At 50.6% G+C, this 18,749-nt stretch overlaps 1 protein-coding gene across 2 annotated transcripts; it reads right to left on the minus strand.

Annotated features, from left to right (window-relative positions):
* Nucleotides 1–1,010: 1,010 nt before the first annotated feature.
* On the minus strand, nt 1,011–8,422 carry Gm2a (ganglioside GM2 activator). Of its 2 annotated transcripts, XM_048333899.1 has the most exons (5): nt 8,262–8,422; nt 4,079–4,240; nt 1,911–2,093; nt 1,231–1,424; nt 1,011–1,194 (listed from the first exon to the last, which is right to left on the minus strand). In XM_048333899.1, exons 1-4 carry the CDS (start codon nt 8,352–8,354, stop codon nt 1,269–1,271), a joined length of 594 nt encoding a protein of 197 aa, XP_048189856.1. In that variant the 5' UTR covers nt 8,355–8,422; the 3' UTR covers nt 1,011–1,194; nt 1,231–1,268. The 2 variants fall into 2 exon arrangements, with proteins under 2 accessions (XP_048189856.1, XP_048189855.1); XM_048333898.1 differs by having other exon boundaries at nt 1,011–1,424.
* Nucleotides 8,423–18,749: the final 10,327 nt, after the last annotated feature.

The following is an 18,749-nucleotide window of genomic DNA, read 5'->3' on the forward strand; positions in this document are numbered from 1 at the left end:
CCCATCTCCCCAGGGCACCTGAGTGGATGTTGGTTAGGTAAAGCTAGAAAAGAATACAAAACTAATCACACAAGTTTTGTGTTTTGGGTTGTTTTTTTTTTGCTGGTACTGGGGCTTGAACTCAGGGTCTGGGCACTGTCCCTGAGCTTCTTTTGCTCAAGGCTAGTAGTCTACCACGTGAGCCACAGCACCATTTCTGGATTTTGCCTCTTTTTTTTTTTTCTCAGTAGTTAGTTAGAGATAAGAGACACATGGACTTTCCTGCCTGGGCTGGTTTCAAACGGTGATCCTCAGATCTCAGCCTCCTGACTAGCTAGAATTGCAGGCATGAGACCACCGGTGCCCGGCTTAGACTAGAACTTTTTTTTTTTTTAATATTAATATACTTGTTTTGTTCTTTGTGTGGGTAACTGGGGTTTGAACTCAGAGCCTGGGTGTTTGTCTTTGAGCTTTTTCACTCCAAGACTAGAGCTCTACCACTTGAACCACACCTCCACTTCTGGCTTTTTGATGGCTCATGGGAGAGTCTTCCTAAGTGTTCCTGGTTTTGAGATGCAATCTGCAGATCTCAGCTTCCTGAGGAGCTAAGGATTTATAGGCATGAGCCACCAGCACTGGGTGGGGGGGACGGGGGGAAAGTTAATACTTTTATGCAGCTGTGAGTCAGGGCAAAAGGAACAAAAGTCACAAGGAATTTTTAGGAAGCCTGATAGGAGTCATTGCGAATTTAAGGTCTCCAAAGTTCTGGATTCCTGGCCCTTGATGGCTTGAGGAAAAAAAAAAAAGAAGCTCTTAAGAGAGCAAATCTGGGCTGGGAATGTGGCTTAGGGGTAGAGTGCTTGCCTAGCATGCACGAAGCCCTGGGTTCGATTCCTCAGCACCACATACACAGAAAAAGCTGGAAGTGGTGCTGTGGCTCAAGTGGCAGAGTGCTAGCCTTGAGCAAAATGAAGCCAGGGATAGTGCTCAAGACCTGAGTTCAAACCCCAGGAGTGAGAGAGAGAGAGAGAGAGAGAGAGAGAGAGAGAGAGAGAGAGAGAGAGAGAGAGCGCACACACAAGTCTGTGGTGTGAGGGGTCATGGAGAGGAATGACAAGCAGCTCAGCTGTGCCCAAAGGTCCTAAGGAAGGAAGGCCACCCCTTCCTGTGAGCAGGGCCACTTGCCCCGTCCTTGAAGGTGACAGTTAAATGGCACGAAGGGAAGAGGGGAGACCCAGTCGAGAGCACGCAGTTCGCACCCCTTCCTCCGTGCTGTGGCGGGCTCCGTGTTATTTGCCCTTCAGGGACACGGCGATCTTGATGCAGGCCAGACGCTTCCCGCCGCTGCTCAGGATGCTCTGGACCCGGTAGTTCCCCGAACTGAGCCAGCTGGGCAGCTCCAGGTCAGGCAGCGTGAAAGAAGTAGTGGGCAGCGAGTAGGTGCCCTAGGGGGAATAAAAATGGGTGCGAGGTCGAGGGGAGAGGGTCTCCTGGAACCAGAGCCCTACATCTCCACGGCCCCCTCTGATTCCCAGAGGGGCCATGAAGGTGAATGGCCACAGCTAAAGCGCTAGGTGCCCACTTTATAGATGGAGACGCTGAGGCAGACAGAGACCTATCAGCAGGAGGGTAACAATGCGAAGACCCTCTCTCCAGTCCCTCCGGGCCCTTCCTAGTGTACTTATTTTTGGCCGGTTATGGGGCTTGAACTCAGGGCCTGAGCACTGTCCCCAAGCTTTTCAGCTCAAGGCTAGCGCTCTAGCACTTTGGGCCACAGCGCCACTTCCCGTTTTCGGGTGGTTCACTGGAGATAAGAGTCTCACGGAGTTTCCTGCCTGGGCTGGCTGGCTTTGAACCTCAATCCTCAGATCTCAGCTTCCCGAGTAGCTAGGATGGCAGGCATGAGATGCCAGTTCCCAGCTAGTACTTACTTCTTTAAAGGGGCAATGGCAGGGAAGGCCATAGGCATACAGGGGCTCCGGGCAGGACTGTCCGGGGGGAATGTAATCATCAAGCATGTCGCAGACGTTGTCATAGGTACAGCTGCCCAGCTGCTCCACGCAGGGGATCTTCACCCAGAAACCGGCCAGCTCCTTCTCCACAGTTAATTCCACCTGGGAAGAAAGGATTTGGTGAGGAAGGATTTGGGAAAAAAAAAAATGGTTAAGAGAATGAATTCCTCCAATATACATCCATGTCCCCCTTCACATTCTTGCACACCCCTTTCCACTCCAGGCATGCCTGTCTAAAAAGGCCAGCGACAATCAGTTACTGAATGCACAGGTCTCATCTTGAGATGACAACACTGTAGCACAGGCCCCAGTGCTAGCCTTTCCTGTGCCCCTGGCAGGCATTAATAATCGAATGTGGAGTTCCTCTCCCCTCTCCCAACAATATGCAATCTTGCAAGCCTTCTGGTTGCCACTACCCATCAATCAGAAAGTACTGCAATCACACTAACTGGCTAATGGTGATAGTGTTGCCCAAGTTTCTCCCCGACCCTGCCCGCCAGTACTAGGATTTGAATTCTGGGCCTTATGCTACCACTTGAACCACACTCCCATTCTTTCTTTATTTATTTTTTTTAATTTTCCTTTAGTTATTTTTCAGATAGGTTTTTGTGGGTTGGTTTGGGGGGGGGGGCGGGTACCAGTCCTGGGGCTTGAACTCAGGACCTGTGCGCTGTCCCAAGCCACAGCGCCACTTCTGGTTTTCTGGTGATTCAGTGGAGATAAGTCTTACAGACTTTTCTGCTCGGGCTGGCTTAGAACCAGGATCCTCAGCTCTCAGCCTCCTGAGTAGCTAGGATGACAGGCGTGAACCACCAGCACCCAGCTGGTCAAAGCTATTTAAATGCTGCTCGGAAGCCAGGAAAAGCAGGCCAGGAGGTGGAAGAGCAGTTTCTCAGTTGCTGCACACAGCGTGGACTTCCTAGAAACACCATGCATGGCATGGGCTGGCGTGGACACCCGGGAGTCCGCAAACAGCACAGGAAATGGTGTTCAGACAACACAGGCAGACAAACAAGCCAGTGTCCACTCAGCCACGCATCGGAGGCAAATTCTGTCTTAGTGCCCAGGCTCAAGGACACAGAGCTGAGCTGGCACCCTACCATTGAGGACCAAGTAAACAAAGGCAGTGGCCCAGCCCGGATACAAAGTGCTGCTTACACAGTCCAACTTCTGTTTGCACCTGCAGACAGAGCTAACTCGAGCACCCTGGGACCGTCCCATGGGAATCACTCAACGTTATTGCTCAAGATGCCTAAGAGACAAGGGCTGTGATTGGGTCAAGTTGAGGCTTGTCCCAGAGACAGGTTCCCCAATCTCTGTGTGTGTGTGTGTGTGTGTGTGTGTGTGTGTGTGTGTGTGTGTGTGTGTGTGTGTGTGTCCGTCCAGGGCTGGACTCTGTCCCTGAGCTTTTGTGCTCAAGGCTAGCTGCTTTATGACTTGGAGTCACAGCTCCACTGCCAGCTTTTGGGTGATTCATTAGAGATACAGAGTTGCATGGACTTTTCTTCTTCCCTGGTTGGTTTTGAACTGTGATCCTCAGATCTCAGCCTTCTGAGTGCCTAGGATTATAGGCATGGGCCATCCATACCCGGCCCAAATCTAGAAGCTTAAAAAACAAAAATCAAGACACAACTAGTTGCAAGAGATCTGAGGCTAGGAATTGATCACAGAACATGGAAAAGCATCCTAGAAAGGCGGTGATTCCTACTAGAGAGTAAAAGACTCCAGTAAATGGGTTTCCTACCGGGGCAGCAGAGATCAGGAAGATCAAAGTTCACAGCCGGCCCAGGCAAAAAGTAAGACAGTGCCCATTCCACCCCCATCTCAACAAACAATTCCAGTGCGGTGGTGCCCATCTGTGAACTCGAGGCCAGTAAACTCCATGGCTAGTTCTAGGCAAAAGTGCGAGACCCTGTCTGAAAAACAACTAAAGCACCACAGGGCAGGAGGCAGGCACGGCAAGTGTGGGACCCTGAGTTCAAGCCCCGGCACCATCACCACCACCAAAAATAAACTTGCCAAGAACCAGAGCTGTGAGATCCTGATAGTCACTGGGCCTCCCCACCCCAGCGGCCCGCGGTGCTCACCTTCTGAGGGGAGCTGAGGGGGACCTGGGTCTTCCCCTCCACGCTCACGGTCACGTTCCCAGGCACCTCGATGGGGTCCGGCTCCAGCGTCAGGCTCCGAATCACCGCAGGGTCCTTCCCTTCGTCACAATTATCCCACGAAAAGCTGCCCAGCTCGGAGAGCTAGACGGTCAGGAAAAAGGAGAAGCTGATCCAAGGGGACCATCTCAGGCCGGAAGAAAGGAGATGAAACAAAGCTAAGTGGACGGCGCCCGGGCTGTGAGTTGAAGCCCCAGTAATGGGACACACACGGACACACACAGACACACAGACACACACACACACAGACACACACACACACACACACACAAACTATGGTTGGAGTACCCTTCACCTTGAATCCAGGCCCAATCCAGAGCCAAAACAGGCACGAGAAGATCCTGGAGGGAGGGCTTACTTCCCCCTCCATCTCATACTTTATGTCCCCCCCCCCACCTGGGTCATGGCTGCTTCTGTTCTTTTCTGTGTGTGTGCCCGTCCTGGGGCTTGAACTCATCAGGGCCTGGGCACTGTCCCTGAGCTTCTTTTGCTCAAGGCTAGTGCTCTACCACTGGAACCACATCTCCCCTTCTGGCTTTTGGGTGGTTCATTGGAGATTAAAAAAAAAAAAAACAACCTCACGGACTTTCCTGCCCAGGCTGTCTTTGAACCTGGATCGTCATCGGATCTCAGCCTACCGTAGCTGGGACGACAGGCGTGAGCCACCAAACCTGGCGCGACATGGTCAGTGGAGGTATTCGTTCATACTTCCCCTCCGGAGTTGTTACCAGGGAGACGGCATACATGCATGTCACGCTCGTAACACCCCGTACCAGACACGAGGCATGAGCTGGCCCCGTAAGTCACAGCCATGAGACACCCCATCTCCACTTCCTGCCATTAGTTCCAGAAGATTCTTTATATGCCTGGTAAACCTTCCCAGTCCTTGAGCTCCCTGCAATGGGTCTCCTGTCCTTAGGAATGAAACGTCACGCCATGACTAACGAAGGCAGGCCCAGGTAAGGTAGCTGGGTATTCATTCCACAAATATTTATGGAGCCATGATTGCAGGCCCTGGGCTCAGAGCTGTCCCTAGAAGTAAACAGTCGGATTCGGTGGCTGCCCAGCCTCGTGAGGTCTTTTTCAGTAAATATCCGTGATCTCAGTGGCAGAGAGGAAATGAATGGAAGCTGCCTGTGGAAGCAACTAGGGTTCAGAGATGCTGGGGATGGGGCTCATCCTGTGTGAATGCAGACAGCACAAGCAAAGGTCCTGAGGCAGAAGACTGAGGTGGCCTCTACAAGCCAGGCACTGGTGGCTCATGCCTGTCATCCCAGCTATTCAGGAGGCTGAGATCTGAGGAGCGTGGTTCAAAGGCTGCCAGGGCAGGAATGTCTGCAAGACTCTTATCTTTAATGAACCACTAGAAAAACCAGAAATGGCGCTGTGGCTCCAAGTGGTGGAGCACTAGCACCCAGGTCCAGAGTTCAAGCCCCATGGCCAACAACAACAACAAAGAAAAAGAAAAAAGAATGTTTAGAGCTGACATTTTACACCTGTAGTCCTAGCTACTCAGGAAACTTAAGTTCTGAAGATCACAGTTCAAAGCCAGCCCAGGCAGACAGGTAGGAGGATCTCCCTCAATTCTAAAGCAGCCGGATTCACACTGAAGGGCTGACTCTGGGCTCAGGGAAGTTTCTAGAATACCCTTGGTTGGTTTCCCACAGCTGGGGGTCACCCTCCTGGCACAAAGTACTTGCCATTCCTAGCCTGCCTTGTAGGTAGAGGCAGTAGAGGGCACAGTCGAAAGGTAGGGCCTCAGGAAACAGCTACAAATTACAGGCATAGGATAAAAATCCTACCACTGCTGTTCTCACTAGCTGAGACTACAAGCACCTTAACCCCTTGAGGTTCAATTTCCTCCTCCACGAAAGGGGTGTAATTACATGTGTGGCAGGGCTACCCCAGGGGCATGAAGTTTGTTGGCAGAAAGCACAAAGGTTTAACTCAAGACTGGCAAGCTCAGGCTATCATCCCAGCTGCTCAGGAGGCTGAGATCTGAAGATCCTGATTCAAAACCAGCCTAGGCAGGGAAGTCTGTGAGACTTTTTATCTCTAATAAACCAACATGCCCCACCCCCCTTAGCTATGCCTTGAAACTGAAAGGGGACATGAATGAGAAACTCATAGGGTTTGAACTCAGGACTTGGGAATGGGCACTGTCCCTGAGCTTCTTCTTTTACTCAGGGCTAGCTCTCTATCATTTGAGCCACAGTGCCACTCCAGCTTTTTTTTTTTTTTTTGGTAGTTAATTGAAATAAGTGTCTTGGACTTTTTTGCCCAGGCTGGCTTCAAACCACAATCCTCAGATCTCTGCCTCTTGAGTAGCTAAGATGACAGTGAGCCACAGGTGCCCAGCTGCTTTCATAGTTTTCATAAATAATACATTAATTATACCAGACACCAACCAGAGAAATTCGGTGAGGAACTAAGAGTTCCAATGGGAACTTTGTGGCTTTGTTGCACATCTAAAATTATTACAAAATTAAAAGCTTACTTTAAAAGAAAAAAAAAAAGCTAGTGGCTCACACCTGTAATCCTAGCTACTCCAATTGAGATCTGAAGATGGAAGTTAGACGCCAGCCTGGGCAGGAAGACCGTTAGGACTGTGATCTCTAATTAACCACCAAAAAGCGGAAGTGGAGTTGGGACTCTAGTGGTAGAGGGTCAGCCTTGAATGAAAGAGCTAAGGGACAGTTCCCAGACCCTGAATTCAAGCACCAGGACCAGCACACACCTGAAAACAACAACATGAAGCACACTGCACAACATACGGTATGTGTTCAATAAATAAAAGCCACCGTTCTGCAAAGAATCTAAGACCTGGCCCACCTCAGCATCACAAGGCTAGAAGAGAAAGTGAAAGTCAGGGTCCTTGAGGCTCAAAACACCCACCCTCATCCCCATCCTCACCCCTGCTGGAAAGAAAATAATAACAGATAAAGATCAAAAGGCTACCAGCCCTGTAATCTTGGATGAAACCTGAAGGGCTAGCCCTGTGATCTTGAGTGAGATAGGAAGACTCTGGCTGCTGGGCCCCTCCAGACCTGAGACCTGCCAATCCGAGACCCTCCTGCTTGGGAAGGTACCAGTAACCAAGGCATGCAGGCCCCCCAAGAGACAGGAACTGGTTCCAGGTACTAAGCTGGGCTGCTCCAGCAAACAGTCCCAGACAACCAGCATTCTCAAATGCTCCACCCGACCAGGGACAAGGTGCTTTGCCTCTGGCAAAAGAGGCCAAATACATCCCTACAATTCAAAGGTGGGGTAGTAGGTGAGGCCAAAGCCTCAGGCTTTCCATCCCTGCTCTTGTTTGAGATTTTTTTTTTGGTTTTGGAGCTTTCTCTGTTCTGCACGGATAAACAAATGTTACAGGGATCTAGCCACCAAAGCTCCCTGCCCACTTCCCCCTACACCACCGGGCTCCCACTCTCGGACAAAGCTGGGGGGTGGGAGGGGAAAATGGGGGAGAGGAATCTGCAGGTCTGTTCACTTCCTGCCAGAGATGAGTCTGATCCCCAGCTACACAGCCAAAGAGGCAATGGAACTGGACTTAAAGAGTCCCCGCATGCCAGAACTTCTCTTTTCTCCCTGGCTGCGCTTGTGGCCTGGAATGCAGGAGATCTGAAGGGAGAAGCCTGGAAAATGGGGGAGGGGGGTGGCGAGGGGGTAGAGGGGCTGGAGGTGGGGGCAGCAGCAGAGGTAAGGAGATGGTCAGGTGTGCACCCTTTGACCTAAATAGGGCTCTCAACCCCCCTCCGCCCCCAAGAAGAGCTCAGAGAGTTCAAATCAGAAAAAAAAAAATAAATAATAATACTTTAAGAAAAAAAATTAAGATGAGGTGCTAGGCCTTCTCATTTGGGGAGCTGGGAAGCGGGATGGAGTGCAAAGATCAGGAGAGCAGGGCTCCACCTCCCGCGCTGGGGACAGTGCTTCTGCAGGCAGAGTCGCTCTTTTGGAAATCAACCTCTCCAAAACAGGCTGCAGAAGCACCCCAAAATCAGACAGCGGTGACCCCCACTTCCCACCCCGATCCGCCCCCCCCCCCCCGCCATGGGAGGTCCGGGAGGTTGCAGACGGCCTTCCCCAGGAGGGCCCCACTCACCCGGCTCGGGCGGAGGCGCGCCGGGGCCGTAGGGCCGGCGAGGAGCAAGCCCAGGACGGCTACCAGGATCGGAGTCGGGATCGGGGCGCGCATGGTGGCGGGGAAGGTGCACCCGGAATTCAGTACCAGAACCTGGGCCCGGGTGCCTTTAAGAGCCGGCCCGGATTGTTTATGCAAAGTATGGTGCTGATATGCAAATCAGAGGTCAGCCATTGGCCAGCGCGCGGGCGCTGAGCTCCGCCCCACCCGGCGCCAGATTTCTTTGGGGGCGGGGGGAAGGAGGAGCGGTCGGTCCTGGGTCCGTTCCCCGGATCTTCCTGGTTGCACCCCCCTCTTCCCGACGCGGATGTCAACAGCCTCTTTCCCGGCCAGGAAAAAACAGGAGATGGAGGCAAAGGGGAGCCGAGTGTGAGGGGGGAAAAGGGCGCTTAGCAAGGGAGGGGCGGAGCCTAGAGCACGGAAGGGCGGGGGCTGAGTGCTGGGTGGGCGGGGCCTAGGGCGGGACGGGGCGGGGCGATGAAGAGGGCGGGGCCGAGCCCTGCGAGAGGCGGGGCCGAGCTCTGCCAGAGGCGATCTGAGAGCCAGATGGACCAGCTTGCGAATGGGAAGGGGCGTGTCTCCTGGTAGGGGGCGTGGCTTTCCCTCGGGGGCGTGGCTGTGGGCGGGGCGCAGCGCAAGGGAACCGCGAAGCTGTGGTTTCTAAATTCTTGCTTGGTGACCGTCACTCCAGGAGCCCGGGTATAGTTTTTCAACCCCAAGCCTTTAGCAAAAATGTCATCCTCTCCATCAGTATGCGTCCCCATACCTGGGCTGGGAGTCACTACGGCTTTTTTAAGCAATCGTCATATTAAGTCAAGCGCTGCAGGGCGTTGCTGGGGACCTCTGGGAAGAAATCAGTGTTGTTCTCTGCGTGGAGGAAACCCATCCGTGGCGAAGCTTGGCTTTGCCACCGTGACACACACAGCCCGGAAGGGATGGGGAGCTTAGGTACCCCGTCACCCAAGGGCTGTTAGGTTACTACATAGTTGAAGGTTGCTTTAAAAATGTATGTATATGCACCTATATATATATGTGTGTGTATATAATATATGTGTATCTAATACAACACAGATGTCCATGGAGTGGAAATGTATAGATATAGATACATCCATGGAGTGTCAATTCCACAGGAATCACTAATGAAGACTCAATGCCTGACACAATAATATTTTGTTGAGCCTGGTGCTAGTCGCTTAGTTCTGTAATTCTCTTTTTTTTTTTTTGGCCAGTCCTGGGCCGTGAACTCAGGGCCTGAGCATTGTCCCTGGCTTCTTTTTTGCTCAAGGCTAGCACTCTACCACTTGAGCCACAGCACCACTTCTGGCCATTTTCTGTATATGTGGTGCTGAGGAATCGAACCCAGGGCCTCATGTATACAAGGCAAGCACTCTTGCCACTAGGCCATATTCCCAGCCCCTAGTTCTGTAATTCTGGCTACTCAGAAGGCTGTGATCTGAGGATTACAATTCAAAGCCAGACAGGACAGGAAAATCCTATCTCCAATTAACTACCAAAACCCTGGAAGTAGAACGGTGGCTCAAGTGGTAGAGAGCTGATCTTGAACAACAACAACAAAATAAAGCTAAGGTGTAGTGCCTAGGCCCTGACCTCAAGGCTCAGTACCAGCAAAAAATAAAGTAAAATAAAAATGAAATTTTTAAGAAGATGGAAGGAGGCGGCGCTGGTGGTTCACACCTATAATCCTAGCTACTCAGGAGACTGAGATCTGAAGACTGAGGTTCAAAGCCAGCCCAGGCAGGAAAGCCCATGAGACTCTTATGTCTGATGAACCACCAGAAAACCAGAAGTGGAGCTATGTATGGCGCAAAGTGGTTAAGCACTAGCCTTGAGCTGAAGAGCCTAGGGAAAGTGCCCAGGCCTGAGTTCAAGCCCCACAACTGGAGGGGGTGAAGAAAATGGAAGGATGAACAGGACAGAGGCCTGGCCATCATGGGGGTAACTCAAGTCTCTCTGGTCTCTCCTTCCTTATTTACCAATCAAGGATTTAAGATGATGATGGTGGTGGTGGTGGTGGTAGTGGTGATGGTGATGATGATGAATGATGATGTGATAAGCTACTCATTCATTCACCTACAGATTCAACAACTGGATAAGATCAAGGCCCTGTCCTCGTCCCCAAAAGACTAGAGATTTAGTGAAGAACAATCAGAAAGGAAAGCAACAGCCAAGGTGGAGCTGGAAGAGTGTCTCTAGTGCTAGAATTCCAACCTAGCAAGCATGAGGCCCTGAATTCAAACCCCAGAACTGAAAAAAACAACCCCACCAAATAAGATGATACTACCAAGTAATACTTCTAGGGATTAAATTTTAAGTTAGAGTAATGAAGGGAGGGTCCCTCCCTCCCTCCTCTCTCTCTCTCTCTCTCTCTCTCTCTCTCTCTCTCTCTCTCTCTCTCTCTCTCTGAGCCTGGTTAAAAACTCTCTGGAGAGGTAGACTTTGACCATCCTTTTATAGCTTCTTTTTCCCCCAGAGCTGAGGACCAAACTTGGGGCCTTGCGCTCCACGGGCAGGCCCTGTTCCACTGAGCTAAATCCCCAGCCCTTTGACCATCCTTGAATTGAAAAACATTTGGGGGAAGAGGCCAAAGTGAAATCAAAACAGGGTCAAGCCCAGACAGAACATGGTCTCCAGCCAGGATGAAACAAAGCAATCCTATAGGGACCTTCTTAAAAAATCATAATAAAAGCAAGTATAGCTCCAAGCTAGTCCCTAGTGGCTCCAGGGACAGTGCCCAGGCCCTGAGTTCAAGCCCCAGGACTGGCAAAAATTTTAAACAAAAAAAAATGAGGAAGTAAGAAGGACAGAAAAGGAAAAGATGAAATAAGAAGTGGACACTAAATCTTTAGCAATAAAAAGGAGACCCACCAATCAACCAGAAAACCATCTTCAAAGACTTCAATTCTCCTTCTTTAACCTGAAGCCAACCTCCATACAGAGGAGGGTAGCACAGCACAAGATGGGCTGATACCGTCTTCTTGTTGCCTATCTATGCCATGAGCTTTTTTTTCCTCTGCCTTTTTCCTGTGTATATGATACTGAGGACTTGAACCCAGGGCTTCATGCTTGCTAGGCGAGCACTCTACCACTGAGCCACGTTCCCAGCCCTCGTGGGGCCTTTTGATGGAGAAGTGTCAAGGGTCCACGCTAGAGGTACGTAGGCCAACCATTATGTGGCAGGGTGAGATAAAGACAGAGATCGCTATTTCCTCCTAGGAAAGTGGCTGAGAACTTTCCCCTATCTTTTCTGTTTTCTGAAATAACACAGCAAGACCAGAGCTTCAGGTCTTCTCAGCTAGGACAACAAGGTACAGTTTTGTCCTTCCTAGTTCTCAGGCCTTCTGGCCCTTTCTTCTGCCTGGTTGACAAGCTGACTGGACTCTAGAGTGGCTTAAGACCCTGCCTAGATTCAGCAGTCTTTAATTTGGTCAAGAGTCTCACTCTGGTATTGCCCAACAGGAGCTGGCTAAATCGAACAGGCTGATCAGAAGCTTGTTTTGCAGGGTACCAGTGGCTCATGCCTGGAATTGTAGCTTAACTCAAAGAGGCTGAGGATCTGAGGATCGGCAGGGCGGGGAATGCCCAAAGTGGAGCTGTGGCTCAAATGGTACAGCACTAACCTTGAGTGAAAAGCTAAGTGGCAGCACCCAGGCTCTGAGTTCAAGTCCCGGTACCAGCACACACACACCACACACACACACACACACACACACACACACACACACACAATGTGAGAATATTATTCCTCAGGTAGTTCATCAGTCATAACCCCCTCCCATATACCTTTCATAATTTCCAAAGCATTCTATAACCTGCTTTACTTTTTTTTTTTTTGTCAGTCATGGGGCTTGAACCCAGGGTCCTGGGTTCCTGGATTCAAGCTTTTTCGCTCAGGGCTTAGTGCTCTACCACTTTGAGCCTCAACTCCCTTTCCAGTTTGGGAGTGGTTCATAAGAATCTCACAGAGACTTCTCTGCCCAGGCTGGCTTAACATCACAATCCTCAGAGCTCGGCCTCCTCAGTAGCTAGGACCACAGGTGTGAGCCACCGGCTCCCGGCTCAACCTGCTTTATTCACTCGTTCAGTGAACACCTACATGCCAGGCAGAGCAAATGCCCGTGTCCCAGGCTTTGGGAAACAAAGCAGCATCTGCACTGGGGACATCCGGGCTCTCATTCTGTCAGCTCTCACTGGGTGCCTGCAGACCCCTGCAGCAATGCATTTCACCAGCAGGAGGCGCTGCTGCCCAACTTGGGTTCACTGCTGACCAGCTCAGGCCAAGCAGAGATAAACCTCAGATAGATATTCTCTCTCTCTCTCTCTCTCTCTCTCTCTCTCTCTCTCTCTCTCTCTCTCTCTCTCTCTCTCTCTCTCTCTCTCTCTCTCTCTCCTTCCTTCCCTCCTTCCCTTCTTTGTGCCAGACCTGGAACTTTAACTCAGGGCTTGAGCACCATCCCTAAGCCTTTTTCCTCAGGGCTAGCACACTTGAGCCACAGCTCCACTTCTGGCTTTTTTTTTTTTCTCTTTTTCTTTTTTTGGTGCTTCATTGGAGACAAGAGCCTCACAAACTTTTTCTGCTATGCTGGCTTCGAACCATGATCCTCAGATCTCAGCCTCCTGATTAGCTAGGGTGACACCAGCTCCTGGCTGTGATTTTTTTTTCCTTAATAGAAGTCGATAATCCACATTAATGTGTACTCCCCATATATTAAGGGCAACTGATTTAAATCTTTATGAAGACATTGCATGTGCTACAAGTGAGTCTATAGGACAGGTGTACCCTAAAACTTCTGGTGGGTTAAACACCAACCTCCCCCTCCCCCCACCCCCCCACCCCCCCACCCCCAGCGAAAGACCAGGGCTTTTTACATCAGTGTTCTAAACATCTTCATTTTACTTGTGGGGGAAACTGAGGTCCAAAGGGAAAGAGGAATTTGCCCAGGTTTCCTGGAGCAGTGCCAAAGGTCACCTCTGGTCCTGGGCCTTGTCAGTCACTGAAGTCCCTTCTGGTAGGGACTGTCATAGCTCAGGTAGGACCCAGCTCCAAGCAGTGAAGGGGAGCCCGACTGCGTTGAGGAGGAGGTGGCCAGATCCCAAGGGCGGGCAGGGAGCGGAGTTTATTTTTAGCGGCCTGGCGTGTGTCGCTCTCAGCCTTATTTAGACATCAGCCACAGGGTGAGCAGAAGGCTGTAGTGGGGGGGGGGGCGGGGGAGGCTCCTCTCACATCCCAGCCGCCCCTCCCCATCGTGCTTTCTGGGGGGCTCCTTGGTGGCTGTAAATAGCCAGCCCTGGCTTGCTATGGGTGTTGTCCTGCCCCACGGATGGCTTGCTTCTCCTCCTCCTCCTCCTCCCTCCTATCCCCTCCTTCTTCTTCTGGGTGCCAGTGCTGGGGTTTGAACTCAGGGCCTCACACTCTCAAAGCCACAATTCTACTTCCAGCTTTCTGCTGGTTAATTAAGGGGTTCAGAGTCAGGTTTTTGTCTGTCGGGCCTGGCTTCCAGTCACGAGCCTTCCCTCTCAGCCTCCATTTTGCCAGACACTAGTGGCTCGTGTCTGAAACTCTAGCAAAATGGATCTTTTCTTTTATTCCCCCGCCCCAAGGGCTTTTATAAATATGGTACAGAGGGTAACGCATAACTCACTGGTGGAGAAGATAAAAATGGGATAAAAGTATGGCACCAGTGGCTCACGCCTATAATCCCAGCTACTCCGGAGGCTGAGACCTGAGGATATGGTTCAAAGTCATGTCAGGGAAGGAAAGTTCGTGAGATTCTTAGCTCCAATTAACTACCACAACGCTGGAAATGACACTGTGGCTTAAAATAGAACACTACCTTTGAGCATAAAAGCTCAGGGAGAGTGCCCAGGTCCTGAGTTCAAGCCCTAGGACCAGCACAAAAAGCACGATGTATATAATCATAAAAGCTTAGCATATCAAAATAGACCTCTATCACCAATAAAGATGGTAATTAAAGCTAAATCCTTTGTTATACTACGGATCCGAAATCTGTGTGTACACTGTTGAGAAGTAGGATTTAGGAAAGTCATGGGTTCATGACATTATCAATAAATTGATCCATGGATGGGTTTGCAATTTAACAGACTATTAGAAGGTGATTAATAGCTGAGGGAGTTTGGCTGGGAATGTGGCTTAGTGGTAGAATGCTTGCCTTGCATGCCTGAAGCCCTGGGTTCAATTCCTCAGTACCACATACTCAGAAAAAGCCAGAAGTGGCGCTGTGGCTCAAGTGGCAGAGTGCTAGCCTTGAGCAAAAAGAAGCCAGGGACAGTGCTTAGGCCTTGAGTTCAAGCTCCAGGACTGGCAAAATATAAAAAATAAAACGCCCTTGGACCTCTCTCCTTCCAGCATATTCTCTCTCTCTCTCTTTCTCTCTCTCTCTCTCTCTCTCTCTCTCTCTCTCTCTATTGTTCCACCACACCCTTCTGTCATGATGTTCTGACTCACCACAACTCAAGAAACAATGCAACAATCAGCCTGCCAATGATGGACTCAAACCATGAGCCAAAATAAAGCTTTCTTCCTTGAAGTTGATTTTTCACAACTATTTTGTCACAGTGAGAAAAGACAAACAAACATAGACCTCTAGCCCAGAAAGCAATGGCTCACACCTCTAACCCTAGCTACTCAGGAGGCTGAGAATGGAAGATCGAGGTTCAAAGCCAAGCTGGGCAGGAAAGTCCAGAGAGATTCTAATCTCCAATGAACCACCAGAAAACCAGAAGTGGCGCTGTGGCTCCAGTGATAGAGCCCTAACCTTGACCAAAAGAAGCTCGGAGACAGCGTCCAGGCCCTGAGTTCAAGCTCCAGGACTGACAAATTAATAAACAAACAAACTTTCTGGAGCCTATTAGATGCAGGGCCAAGTCAGACATGTGATTAGTCCAGGATTCCAATGCAGGTCCTAGGGTGGTGTCTGTGGCTCAGGCAAAGGAAAAGAGAGGAAAGAAAAAGAGAAAAAGATCTGTTGAGGCTTCCCCCCACCCCCCTGCCCTCCGGTCCTGAGGCTTGAACTCAGGGCCTGGGCATTGTCCCTGAGCTTTTGTGTTCAATCTGAGCTTTTTCACTCAAGGCCAGCACTCAACCACTAAAAGCCACAGCTCCACTTCCAGTTTTTAGGTGGTTCATTGGAGATAAGAGTCTTACAGACTTTCCTGCCCAGGCTGGCTTCGAACCCTGATCCTCAGATCTCAATCTCCTTAGTAGTTAGGATGACAGATGTGAGCCACCAGTGCCTGGCATAACTACTCTTCTTTATCCATTCATCTATCCATAGACTTTCAGGTTGTTTTTCATATCTTGGCTATTATGGCCAGTGCTTTGGTGCACGTTGGGAGCAACTAGTTGTTTTCATTTTTTTTTTTTTTTTTTTTTTGGCCAGTCCTGGGGCTTGGACTCAGGGCCTGAGCACTGTCCCTGGCTTCTTTTTGCTCAAGGCTAGCACTCTGCCACTTGAGCCACAGCGCCACTTCTGGCCATTTTCTGTATATGTGGTGCTGGGGAATCGAACCCAGGGCCTCATGTATATGAGGCAGGCTCTCTTGCCACTAGGCCATATCCCCAGCCCCTTCATTTTTTTTTTAAGTACTGGGATTTGAATCCAGGGCCTCACACTTGCTAAACAGGTTGCTTTACTACTTAAGCCGCACTTGTACCCCAATTTCCAGTTGGTTATGTTTGGAGACAGGGTCTGGATTTCTGCTAGGGAGGCCAGGGGCTAGCTAGCTGGACTTCAATCCTTCTCACAAACTTTTCTTGCCCAAGCTGGTCTCAAACCAGGATCTCTCTGATCTCTACCTCCTCTCAGATAGCTAGGATTATAGACTTGAGTCATCTTGCCCAACCCTCTTTTCAATTATTTTAGCATCCGTACCCAGGAGTGGGGTTACCAAATCATATCGTAGTTCTATTTTTAGTGTTTTGAGGAACCTGCATACTATTTCCTATTTTACATTCCTACTAACAGTACCCAAGAATGCTAGTACCCAATGCAGTATCCAAGGATGCTAGTGGCTCATGCCTATAATCCTAGCTACTCTGGAGGCTGAGATCTGAGGATTGTGGTTCAAAGCCAGCCCAGGCAGGAAAACCCGTGAGACTCTGATCTGCAATGAACCACCAGGAAGCCGGAAGTGGAGCTGTGGCTCAGAGTGGTAGAGCGCTAGCCTTGAGCAGAAAGAGCTCGGGGACTGCGCCCAGGCTTTGACTTCAAGCCCCAATACTGACACAAAACGGTTCTGAGAGCTGAGACTATAGCTCCGTGGTAGGACAGCTTCCTCGCATGTTAGCATGTGCAAGGCCTTGCGTCTGATCTCCAGTACCCTCACCAAAACAAACAAAAAAGCAAAAGGACCAGTTTAACCGGCATGGCTGCACATGCCTATAGTCTCAGCAACTCAAGAGGCTGAGGTAGAAAGATCCAGAATTCAATGCCAGCCTGAGCTACCTGGTAAGACTCTGTTTCAAAGCCTTCCCCCCCCAAAAAAAAACCAAACAGATCTAGAACATTCTCTCTTCCCCAGCAGGCACCCTCAGCATTTCTCCAGTGCTCCTGACTAGTATTTATATTTTATTTATCTATTTATTTTTGCCAGTCGTGGGCCTTGAACTCAGGGCCTGAACACTGTCCCTGAGCTTCATTTTGCTCAAGGTTAGCACTCTACCACTTGAGCAACAGCGCCACTTCTGGCTTTTTTTTCCTATAAATGTGGTACCAAGGAATCGAACCCGGGTCTTCACGTATACGAGACAAGCGTTCTACCACTAGGCCATATTCCCAGCCCCTGACTAGTATTTTAACTCTGCTTGCATACCTCCCACGGTGGGACACTCACTTGCTGTCCAGCTAGACTTTTGGAACTTGAACCCACTTTGAAAGACTGTCCTTTCTCCCCAGCAGCTAAACCCCTCATATCTGCATCCAAGGACTGTGGGCTCCGGGTTTGCCATCCCCAGAAGCCTCAACGGTGCCACCTGCCTCCCTCCAACACTCCTGACTTGTGGTCCCATGAGGTAGGAAGAGGAAAGCCAGGAGCCACAGGCATTAAGATGTGCCTCAAGCCCATCATCCTAACTATGCGGGAGGCTGAGACCTGAAGATTGAGATTCACAAACCAGCCCGGGGCTGGAAAAGTCCATGCGATTCTTATCTCCAGTGAACCACCCAAAAGCCAAGAAGTGGAGCTGTAGCTCAAATAGTAGAGCATTAGCCTTGATTGAGCACAAAAGGTCTGGGATGGCACCCAGGACCTGCGTTCAAGCCCCAGGACTGGCACAAAAGAAAGCAGGGAGGGGCATGGGGGGGAGCAAAAACACAGGGTTTGATCTCCAAGCTCTCCATCTCTGTAGGCTGCTATCCCCACCCCATGCAGCTGTTTCTTTAAGAAGGGGAGGGGGGGCCCAGCCTGGACCCAGCTACTGTCCTTGGAGCTTATCCAGGGCCCTGATTTAAAAGGTATCTCTACGTGATTTAAAAATAAAATAAAAATAAAAACCCAAACGTGTTGTCACCCAAGGCCCTGGTAACCACAACACTGAGAATAGAGGAGGAAACTGCTCCCTGCCTACCCACACCCTACACCCTGCCCTGGGCCTGGAGCCCCACCGTAATTACTAGATTAGATCAGGCTCGGAGCTCGGCCAGGAGGTCAGGGTCCCAACTGGATATGAGTGTCTTTGGGATCCTCAGCGCGCATGCGTCCTCCTGGATCTTTCCAGAAGGTGAGGGCTGATTGCCTCCATGCTCCTCTGGAGCGCCCCTCCCCCTTCACCTTGGAGAAACCTCATCTGACCTTGAGCGATAATAGCAGGTACCTGCTACATAGTCTAACCACCTGCCCAGGCCTCCCACCTAGGTCATGTGGCCCTCCTTTCCTTCATTTGCCAGCCCCCCAGCCACACAGAGCCACTAGGACCCCTTAAAAATGTCCTGTTGGCTGGGGCGCTGGTGGCTCACGCCTGTCATCCCAGCTACTGGGGAGGCTGAGATCTGAACATCACAGTTCAAAGCCAGCCCAGGCAGGAAAGTCCGTGAGACTCTTATCTCCAATGAACCACAGGAAAACCAGAAGTGGCACTGTGGCTCTAAGTGGTAGAGCACCCGCCTTGAGCAAAAAGAAGCTCAGGGACTGCGCCCAGGCCCTGAGTTCAAGACCCAGGACCACCAAAAAGGAAGGAAAGAAAATGTCCTGAGGCACTAGCCTGAATGCTCTTCTCCTGAGATCCATGAGAAAGAACCCCTCCTTCATCTGTAGAGCCCAGCCTCACCTGTCATCCCCTGCCAAGGTCGCTGGCGCCTTCGCCCTTCGCCATCTGTACCAGAATTAGTCACACTTCCTGCTCCTATAGTACTTTTCCATCTTCCCTGATGCATCATCTGCCTACCTGGTCCAGATACAATGTAATCACCGCCA

Source organism: Perognathus longimembris, chromosome 25, assembly GCF_023159225.1.
Source record: "Perognathus longimembris pacificus isolate PPM17 chromosome 25, ASM2315922v1, whole genome shotgun sequence".
Taxonomy (NCBI): domain Eukaryota; kingdom Metazoa; phylum Chordata; class Mammalia; order Rodentia; family Heteromyidae; genus Perognathus; species Perognathus longimembris.